This window comes from Lactuca virosa, chromosome 5, assembly GCF_052849685.1.
Source record: "Lactuca virosa cultivar CGN04683 chromosome 5, Lactuca_virosa_CGN04683_v6, whole genome shotgun sequence".
Lineage (NCBI taxonomy): Eukaryota > Viridiplantae > Streptophyta > Magnoliopsida > Asterales > Asteraceae > Lactuca > Lactuca virosa.
In genome coordinates, this window is record NC_136430.1 from 70,413,698 (window position 1) to 70,425,392 (window position 11,695).

The window sequence follows — 11,695 nt, forward strand, 5'->3', positions numbered from 1 at the left end:
GAAATGATGATTAGGGTTAAGTGTTTCTTACTTAACCCATTAGGGACTTAATCCATTAAGTCCAATATTGCCTTAGGTTAATTTTTCCAATGATCATTAATTAATATTTTAACTCTACTAAATAATTCCCGTGCGTGTCCCGATCAATCCCCAAAATTAGGGTTTTAAGCCATTAGGGTTTTCCAAACCCTAATTAGGGTTTCCTACCAAATACTAGCCCATTAGTCAATTAGTTGGGCTTTTAGGTCACTTTGGGCATCATTGGGCCCATTAGGGTTTTATTAGGTCAATTAGGGTTTCCTTGGGCCCATTATGGCCTCATTGGGCCCACTAGGGTTTCATCCATCCCAAACGAATCAAACACAACAAGGCAAAGCACACCGCCACCCGACACGGCGGCAGGAGGCGGCAGCCACCACCTCACGGTGGTGTTTAGGGTTTTCTTTCCATTATCTTCTTTCTAGTTACATTTTACAATGCTAAACCCCAATAACCACGCACACACACACACTAATACAACCACCTATACACAACAACCTAGTGGCCGGCGGCGGCAGGTGGCAGCAGCCACCATGGCCGGCTGCCATGGTTGGTCTTCACGACTCCTACTCGAAATAATCTCACACATACGAACGGAACAGCCCTCCGGGGTAGTGGACGTTGACCGGAGCAGCAAGAACAAGCCCTACGGGCGGCAGTGGTCGCGGCAGAAACGGGAAGACGACGATGATAGCCACCACCTCACGGTGGTGGTGGCGGTTCTCCTGATTCCTAGCCCATCAACAACATCGCTCGGCATGGCGGTGGTCACGATGGTCAGATGGTGATGAAACAGTGGCGGTTGGAGAAGGGCATGAGAATAGCGAAGCAGCGGCGACCGGTGGCTTGGGGCGCAGCACTAAGGAAACGACGCTGAGACATGAGGAAGGGAGGTTGCGACGGAGGAACGAACACCCGCTGCGGTCTTCGTCGTAACCGGCAAAGAGAACCGCGACAACGCCGGGTGGCGGCACACAAGACGACATGGTCGTCGACTGATGGTGATGGCTAACCGGAGCTCCGATAGGTTGGAGATGAAGAAGGTCGGGTGGCCGCTTGAGGCCGCAACTGTGACAACCGTCAAATTTCGGTCAATTCAAAGTCAACAAGTCAAACCGGTCAACTCCAATAACCCTTGTATGCTAGGGTTTACGTTATGTAATCACTATACAATTCGCTATTTTAATGAGAAATCATCATTTGGAAAGTTCATGTGTTTGATTTTCCTTAGCCTTAACAAGTGCTAAACAACGAACCAAAGCGATAAAACACTATTGCACAATCATCGGGGTTGTGTACGACACTAAAACACGGTTTAATGGGGTTTACGAACCTTGCGTTGTGAAGCCGGACACTCAAATTAATCACAAACAAAACCTCTCTAAATCGTTTTCACTCTATCTCTTTCTATTTGAAATCTCTCCCAAATCTCTCTCAAAAGTTACTTTAACTTTTGTAATCATTTGGGTCATCTCGACCCTTAACCGGGTCAAAAATCGCTTGAAACGGGGTAAAAACGAGTAAAATAGCTTTAAGGGTCCGAAGTCCGAAGTGTCCGAAGCCAGGATCCGAAGTCCGAAGTGTCCGAAGCCAGGATCCGAAGTCCGAAGTGTCCGAACCCAGGGTCCGAAGTCGTGTCCGAAGTCCGAAGTCCGAAGTCCGAAGTCCGAAGTCACAGGCCCTTTTTACCGGTTTTTCGACTACGACTTCGTTTTAACTCCGTTTTTCATTATTTTAACGTGGGATTTTCACCCAAAACTTTATTTTATAAACTAAGGCCCCAAAATATATAAATCTCCAGGGTTTTTATAAAATATATTAAAAGAATTGGTGATTGAACTAATTATTGAGGGAATATTTGCTTTTCCTTAATTTATGGCAAAAGCAAACCACTACCACCTCACTCTATGATTAGCCACTCTTTCCCACTACCCCTTGTCTGCTTAGTGGACCTTTACAGCCAATCTCCAGCTCTTCCCACGTTCTAAGAGCTGGAGGACTGATCCTCTCTCCTCATTCTCCATAAAACTCTTTCATTCTACACTTAGCAACCAAGAACACTCTCCAAAATTCTCTCATCTTTTCTCTCAACTTCAAGAACTTCAAGGCCCTCTCCAGGGATTTCTTTCTTCAATTAGTAAGTATCTTCATCATTCACATAATTATTAAACCCCATTCTACTCAAATCATTGATATCTTACACAAGTTCCATCTTATTCGGTGTTAGATTCTCGAATCATCAAGACATCTTCTTAGTGTTCTTGAGTTGAACACTTCCTCTCTCTCACTTTCATCTACTGAAACCACATAAGGTGAGTTCATACCCATACATTTACATGTTTTTCTTAAGTTTTAAGGGGAGAATACAAGTAAAATCATCAAGAATACAATTAAACTTTTTCTAACAGATTACATCAGAAAAGATGGACGTTAATCACGGACTGTTTTGGTCAACTTAAATATTTTAGTTTTCAAAACTGTTCCAGGTGCAAGTAGTTCAAACTCTTAGCTTTAAAATGGCTACTTGCACATCTCCATATGATTTTTCTACAATTTATGGTGATTTTTACAAAACTGCCTGTCATTTCAGAGGCAAACCCGGACCAGTCTGTGATTATGAACATTTTCACCTCTGTTAGAGATCACTAAAAATCATGGTAAAATTTACGAACAAACTAGACTCATATTCCAAACTCTCAAAATTTGCGGATTTGGATTTGGAGCTTTGATGATTTTTTTATAAATTTTCTAAGAACAGTAACAGAAACTGTTTTTCAACGAAAAGTTGCTGTTAATTTCATTTCACCTTGTAACATGTTGAGCAAGGTGTATATCTTTATGTGATTATATGTTATTGCAATATATGACATTTTATCTTAATATTTAGACACACATCAGTTTACAAATGGATTTGGTCATATAAAATATAAAGAATAACAAGTGATTATAATCAAAGTACAATCGATACATTCAAACATTTAATAAACTATTTTGAATATAGTTTGCATACATTACCACGTACTACCCTTGGTTGATAAACTATAATAGGTATAGTTTATGATACATTACATAACAAATACATTTAAAAAGGGTACATTTATACAAAGGATATTTTCATTAAGCAAGGTACGGCCATACGGTACCAAGTTTTCATAACGCGTAATTCCGTTAATGACTTTGTGAGACATTTACTTCAAATTACCATTAAGTCCTGTATTGTAACCAGAGTCTCCTTGAGGGAGAGCGTGATACTTGTGTATAGATCTATATTGGGTTTGACAAACCCACACCTAAGCTGCATGCAACAGCTAGACCGGCAGGTCTGGGGTGACAAATGTCATAACATTTCCGACGCCTGAAGAACGTCGTTTCAGGCCAACTAGGTCATAGCATGGTTATAATAACTCACATAAAGTATTAATAAACATTGGAATTTACGGGAACTTCATTAAAATTTAACGAGTTTATGTCGATTTAAACTTGCATTGTTTTACTATAAATATGACAAATTACTTGTACATTTCGGTCTTTGGGTCTTAAGACTACATTTACACATTAAGGAAAATATTGGATTTTTCTAACACAAATACTACTTTTACAAACGAAAAGCTTATGAATTCACCAACCTTTGTGTTGACACTTTTTCAAACAACTTGTATTCTCAGGAAATCATTAAACAGGTAATCAAGTGCTTTTGAGGATGGGACGCTAAGGCGTCTACTATTTCATATTTTATCAACATATTGTAATTGATTCGTAAACATGTAATTCATACAATGATGTAATTTTTTTTCAATTATATATATGTTGGTTGTGTTTGCTTGAATTACTATTACAATTGCTGTTATGATACTATACATGAAGTCCTCCACCCCCGGACGTTTCCGCCATCCTTGGTTTGGGGGTGTGACAGCAACTAGTCGGAATCGGGCATGGCGGCGTCTTCGGTGATGAAGACGCAAGGGTGGAGAGATGCGGCTGCAAAAATGGTCGATTAGGGTTAGGGTTTGTTCCGTAAATACCCGACGCCCTTAAGTATTTTTCCATAATGCCACAAATAGTCCCTCCCTTCACATTTTCTTTCAAAGCAAGGCCAATATTTACCATTTAAACCCTGAATCCATAAATTTCTTTCATAATAAGTCCTTAAATTACCAATCAGCCCCCTAAGCCTTCAAATCTTTTCAATTTAAATCCATTAATTACCAAATGCACCCTAAATTCTGAAACCTTTCTCAAATTAAATCCAGAACTTACACTTTTAACCCCCAACTTTAAAAATTATGACAATTAGCTCCTCGAAATCACACCTCGCTATATAATTATTGATTTTAGGGCTACAACTCGATCATTAATTTATTTATTTATCTAATAAATAAACGGGGTGTTACAGTTTGAAGATGGTAAAGGTGTTTTTGGTGCAAGAAAGTGTTGTCCAAGTTCAGATCTCACAAGCTTTTCTCATCTCTAGACCTTGGTAAGCATAAAATTTTCACCTTTATGTTTTTATCTCATAGATCTAAGTTTTGGATGAACCTGTGAACATTTTTGGCCCTAAATCCTAGTGTTGTTTAACTTGTGAAAATGTAAACATGTTTTTATCTTATAGATATAAGTTTTGGAGTTTGTTGAACTCCATAGTTGTTTAATGTTGTATTGTGCTTATGTACCTTTCCTGTTGGAAAAAAGGACCATGCATGGGTTCTTTTGATTCCATGCACAAGTTATGATCTATTTGGGAGATTCATGGACTTAATGTAACGTCCCGATTTTTAATCAAAAATTTTCATTTTAATTAATTTAAATATATCAGAGTATAATTACATTATGTGAAAACATGTAACGAATGCATGTGTGTACATTCGAGCATTGCCCTTCTCACAAATCATTTGAAGTACCCAAAAAACATTTATAATAAACTGGGTAAGCACGAAACTTAGTGAGTTCCCCAAAATATCATATAATACAATACATATACATGCATACAAGTAATGGCTCGCAATCTACCAATAATGTGTATCTTATACTTATGGGTCTACGTGTACTTACGGCCCACACGCTATTTCGTCAACACGGGTCTATGTGTCCTTACGACCTACACATCGTTTCATCAACATGGGTCTATGTGTACTTACGACCTAAACGCCATTTCGTCAACACGCGGGCCTATAAGCTCCCGACCTATTTGTCGTTCCGCCATCATCCCCTAACTAAGTCTAAATAGACTATTCAAATATCAACCATTATGCACATAGAGACTGTACTTTAGATTCTACTAGTACAAACACATTTATACTTTATACTCTATCAGTTTCAGGTACATTTACTCTTATACTATCAACTCTACTCTACTAGTTCTCTATCCTAACGAGTATTAACCTATAATAATATTACTTATTAATCCTTATGACAATATGGTAATGAAAGCTAGATCTTTTACTAATCCCAATGAATACCGAGAATTCTAGCAAATAAGGATCAACCAGGCATAACAGTTGGGAGGTAGGACCATTTCGGCATATAATCTTTCTAAAATCCAATAACCAAACCAATGTGACCATTCTAGACACCTCTCATGTAAGTAGATCAATCAGTATTCTGATTGAGATTACTAAAAATCTAGCATTTATAGGTTCCTAATCACGATTATAATTACAAATATAAGCTATGCTAAAAGCATAGTAAGCATAGCTTGACTTACAAAGAGTTCTAGCAATAAACCCCAAAAGTCGTGGGTAGGATCCCAATACCGAACACTTCTTTCTGCCTGACTATCTGCCTCAGAGCCTTGCTAGAATGAGATTTCTCAGAATCTCAAAAGAACCCCAAGAAAATCGGACTCAAAGGACTAGGGAAAGATGTGAGAATTGATATGGAGAAAAAGAATGAGCAAGTATGTTTTTTATAGCGAAACTCGGGATGCGCACTGAGCGCCTGGTCGGGGCGCTCCACGTTCTTGGTCGGAGTCGGGGGTGTTGGCCTCTCTAGCATTTCACCATGTGTCGTAATATGGCTGGTCCATGTCTTCTTGTCGGAAGACTGCTGCGAGTCTCGCCGCGCGCGCATGCATGCAAAATTTTAATTTTTCGAAAAATCATATCTTCTTCATACAATCTCCGTTTTTTATGTTCTTTATATCCACGAGTAGTTATCGACGAACAATACCACTTTCATTTAGACTATATCGACTAATTCTCACTTTATTTTTAAAGTTATATTTTTAACAGACTTAGACTGTTAAAGTCTGTGTAAAATCATAACTCTTCCATACGACATCCGTTCTCGAATGTCTTTATATCGACGGATAGATATTGACGAGATGTTCAACTCTCATTTAAATTGTTTTTCCTAACAATTAACCATTCTCCATTTCGGTTTCTGTGTCACATACTGCTACCCTGAAACTTCGAAAAATCGTAACTTCCTCATGTGAAGTCAGATTTAGACGTTCTCTATATGCGCATTCTCACTTTATGATTACTATGAATTTCGTTTTGATTACTTAGGCTAATAAGTAATCTATATCTGATTCATATTTTACGACACACTTTATTGTATATCTACAAAATTCGTATTGACGTTTCCTACAAGTTTATGATGATTACTTTTGTGACAATTCTGAAAATTATCACTGATCGTTAACATGACAAATGTATTAGACTAAATATTAGTCAATCTATGATGGAAATATAAGGCGTCACATTTCATAATTAGCCAAAGCGTTCATAGAGCACGTCGATGCAGTCCCGAAAATATAAATTTAGGAAAATCTGACTCCGTATGAATTAGATATGATTTTGTAAAATTTAAAAATCAACCACACACACAAAGTTACAACGTAAAAAACTACGAAGATAACGGTCGACTTTTGGGAGAAGTCATCAAAAGGAGAAACGTAGTACTACTCAAAGTAAGAATTTTGAGACGGAGAACGCCTAAATCATAACCCATACGAGAGAGTTATTATTTTTATAAAATCATAACGGTTAAAAAATCATCGTGCAGGGTATTAGTTAGATCCAGATAGCGATTATGAGAAACTCATTGTAACATTGTCTATCGCGCCTTAATTTGATAAGTAGTACATACAATTATATGTAATAATACTACGAACATTAGACAAAAGGTAAATCATGATCATATAGTTAAATAGGTTGAATAGGACGATGCCCTGTTAACCTACCTTTGGAAGGGCAATACCCACCGTAAGGAGTTCCCAACTAACTCATGGATGCGAGTTCTGGATAACATTAGTACCTATAAACTCAAGGATGCGAGTTTAGGATAATAATAGTACTTATAATCAATTATATAGTAAAATCCTACAAAACATTTTAAGATATAAAACCTGTGAATTCACCAACATTACGTCGACCCTTTCAAAATTACATGTATTCCTAGTACACTCTGAAGCAATGAAGCAACGAATGATCGATGGAAGTACCAGAAGCCCGTTAGCGTTTATATTTATGCCTAACTGTTAAGACACCTTTTGCATTAGACATGTTAGTACTTCCATACATGTTTCGATGTAATGTTATTTCATAATGGAAGTAATATTTATGTCACAATCTTGTTTTATACTGTTCATTATATGTTCAATATCTGTGATCCAACGTCCTAACGTCACGTCTCCCGGTGATTCTGCCGCCAATTTTATAAACAACGGTTTATATTGAATTCTATTGGAATGTGAAAATTGGGTATTACACTTAGGGTTTAAGATCTTGCTTGATTAAGTAATTGGAATGTATAAAGTTGAAAATTTTATCCATTAAGACCATTGTATGATTCGAATATGAGATTTGGAGGTTCTGGACTTAATGGATTAAGTCCTTAAAGTGGAAGGTTGTTAACTGAAAATCAAACTAGAACCGGTTGGAAACTGGTATTCGGTCCGATTTCCGCTTTCCCCAATTCAACAATTTTAGTTTTCAGTTCCGATACGATTCGGGCCGATTCTAGTACCGAACACTTTCTTATATAACACATTTCCTAGTAGAACTGAACCGAAACTGGTTAGTGGTATTCAATCCGGTTCTCGGTTCCCCATTTACTCCTTAATCGGTTTTCGGTTCTTTCGGTTCCAGTCTTGTTCATTTTACATCCTTATATATTGGTAATCAACACGTGTTTATGTTATTCACGTTTAATATTTTGGTTTCATTGTATCAAAGTCAGACGAGCTTCTCAATAGAATTCAACAAATATATTAATGTTATAACCTCTTTATGTAAAATTAATAACTTTAGTCCTTCTCTACTATTAGGCTAATGACCGTGATCATTTTTGTATCCATTAATACGTAGGCCAGAAAGTAGAAATATTGATAAATAAATCATTCATGTAAGAAGCTTGATATAGCAAAATGGTCATTGTAGATTAAAAAAAAAAACATAAATGGTCCATGTATCTTACAAAAATGGTAATGAATCAAATAGTAATTACAAAAATGATCCTTTACGAAAGTACATTGTTGTAATTAAGAAACATTCATATACATAAATGATCCTTTTAGAAAGTACATTGTTTTAATTGGGAATACTTTGATGATATCCAAATAAAAGATCCCTGATGTAGGAAAATCCAAAAACGGTCTATCAATAAATTGGTCTAGACCATTTGATGGAGATACTGAAGCTATAAAGGTGTTTTAGACTATTTGACTATATAAAAAGTAAAAACACAATTGTTGTACATAGAAACAATGATTACAGAAATCGCATACATACATACACTCACACAGTAACACATACAGGCATATACACATACTTTTTTAATGTTAAAATTTTCCTGGAAATTTGAAGATATCCTAGTTATAGCTGGAAACAGATTAAACCAAACCTTATTCAACATGGGTGGATTATTCAGTCAACGTATAACACTTCTCTACTCAATTTTGAACTTTAAGACAAATTCAAAATTCATGAACATTTTAAAAAGATTTGTCACCAAAACTTAGATAAATAAAAGTACAATGTTATTTATTGCATCAAACCTTAAAAGCAGTACAACCTAAAACAACATACTTTCATTAATTCTCTATTATAGCATATCGTTACACCTAATAAAACAAAATTCACACTTTTGAAGATGGACTAAAGCAAATTAATAACCAAGAATAAAACAAAATCACAAACCTACAAATGGATTCTAACTTGTTTGATGTTATTCTAAAGAAAACAATTATACGTACAACACAGTTTCCGCCATCAAAATTCATCAGGAAAATTTAAGAAAATGAAAGTACCTTGCATTTAAAAATGAATATAGAAAAGTAAGTTGTTAAAAAGTCTATGAAAAAGATAAGCAATCTCACCTTTGATCTTTTTATATTCTATTTTGTCCTTTTTTTAACTCATTTAATGTATGAGGAGTCTTTTGGGCTAATGAGATGCACTGAATCAAACATGAGTTGTAGCTATACTAAAAGATGGAAAGATTTGCTGATAAACGACTGAATCACAGGGATCATTATCTTATTTCATCAACAAGGAAAAAGATCATTGTCGTATACATTATCTCAATTTACATCAATAAACTTAGAATATAATAAATTAGCACAATGATAAACTCAAACTACCACTTGCGCTCATGCCTAGTTATAATTTAGAACGTTACATCAAAAAATTAAGATTTCAATATCATTATAGCATCTGGAATTCAGGAAAGATCAAGGGAAAGATCACGAGTATCTGACCAGCCCTAATAGTGGTAGCCCCTAATTGTGGTTCTATTGCAGCAGTGTAAATCATTCAATCACAAAACATTGATATATGAATAACCAAACGGAGTGCAGAGAATACTTACAAAATTAGGGAAATAGCTAAATTCTTTTTTCCTCTTTTTCAACCGAGGATGAACCAATGACCTAGCGAAGATTGAGAAGCAAAAATTTGGGATTAGGGCTTTGATATGTTAGGATGGATCTTGATGAAAAGAGATGCAAGCGGCGAGAGAGATCTGGGCTTGTTGGCACTGAGACCGCTTGAGAGAAGTCCCTTTATTGCGACAAAGGGTCTTTACGGCCGATGACTCATCAGGGCAGATGAATGCAATCATGCATTCAGCAAGGGAACGATTGAGGTGGCGGCAGGCCGCTTCACGAGATGGACCACTAGGTACTCGTTGATGGCACTGCAGCAACGCCTGGTGAAGTCGATCGCATTCCGGCGGCACCTCACCTGACATGTTTCGTTTTGTTCGCTATGCACTTCTATTGCTTGCAAAACATATTTTGTGATTTTAGAAACATAAAACGAGAGGAAAAAACATATTTTATACTGAAAATATATATGCTTTTATAAAACCAGTAATATCGAAATAAAAGAGAAATGGAATGAAAATATGAAATCTTCGTTATCTCATTCATCTGTAAAACTAGTCAAATACTAACAGCTCTGGTTAACTTACTTAACCATCATTAAAAACTAACTACTCTCTAACACATACTAACTTCCATAACGTCCAAAACGAACACAATTAGTCAATAACCAGTAAGTTTACTTTAATAATGAATTAATAATTTTATAACGAAAGTATAATATAATAATTTACATGTATATTTTGAATGATAGGTAACATATAAAAACTAAAATGCCCTGTTTTAATGATATATATATATATGAATTACTCGTATAATAGTTTGATATGTGCAAAACAATATAATAAATAGAGTTGCAAATAAATTTAAAAAAAAATCATAACGAAAACTGATTTTACCGGTCAAATAGATGATTTATAATTCCGAGACCACGAATTCCAATAAGGCAAGATAATTCTTGCCCACGTTTATTGAAAAAACTATGTATATCTTGTTCTCCCCCAGCTACAACACCATGATGGTCTTCATAACTATGAGTCCCACACTTCCTACAAAATTTTACCAATGCTTGTTACTCGCATGTAATCTCATAGTCTCATAGATAGTAATAGCACCGACTACGGAAGCAACAATAATAATTGGAAAACTGGAATACATAATAATAATAATAATAATAATAGATCAAGTTAGGCCACTATGGCCCCAAGCAACAATTACCCAAGAGAAAAAAAATATGTGCACAAATCTGACAAAATAATAAAAAAAAGCATAAAAAAAACATTTTCAAATATATTACCAACATGTGGTAGCAGAAAAAGCTAAAACAAATCACAACTCGAAGGATCAACGCAAGAATTAACTTTTAAACCAAAGAATTACTAATGAAAACGTTTAAAACCCCAAACTTATTTTCTCGAATCAATCACTGCAATATACAACCATGAACGTACATAGAAACACCCTAGCAAGTTAATCAATGTGATTAACTTGCATTTTGGCAGCCTCACAATTATCCAGATCTAAATGATTCGGTACCTCTTAAATAATGAATCTGTTAAATTATCATTTTACTTTCTGTTTAAAAATTGTCATTTTACCAACTAAAAATGAACAGCAAATAAAAAACCAATCTTTTAAAGAATTACAATTACAATATGACACAATTGATAGTTTTGAAACATACTAAATAACATGCTATTAAGTGGATTTAGTTCCAAAGAAAAAAGTCTGATGCAAATTCTCCGGTTCTTTTTGATGGAAGCAAATGGTGATCGATTCCTTGTGTTCAACAGATGATAGTATCCAACATACAGCAAGTTTCTTTGAGCAAAC

At 35.6% G+C, this 11,695-nt stretch overlaps 1 protein-coding gene across 2 annotated transcripts; it reads right to left on the bottom strand.

Annotated features, from left to right (window-relative positions):
- Nucleotides 1–8,509: 8,509 nt before the first annotated feature.
- Nucleotides 8,510–10,333, bottom strand: LOC145113565 (cytochrome C oxidase biogenesis Cmc1-like protein). Of its 2 annotated transcripts, none has more exons than XM_079049635.1 (2): nucleotides 9,850–10,333; nucleotides 8,510–8,610 (listed from the first exon to the last, which is right to left on the bottom strand). In XM_079049635.1, the coding sequence occupies exon 1, from the start codon at nucleotides 10,228–10,230 to the stop codon at nucleotides 9,958–9,960; it is 273 nt and encodes a 90-aa protein (XP_078905761.1). In that variant the 5' UTR covers nucleotides 10,231–10,333; the 3' UTR covers nucleotides 8,510–8,610; nucleotides 9,850–9,957. The 2 variants fall into 2 exon arrangements, with proteins under 2 accessions (XP_078905761.1, XP_078905760.1); XM_079049634.1 differs by lacking the exon at nucleotides 8,510–8,610 and adding an exon at nucleotides 9,490–9,772 and having other exon boundaries at nucleotides 9,850–10,332.
- Between the last annotated feature and the right edge of the window lie 1,362 nt (nucleotides 10,334–11,695).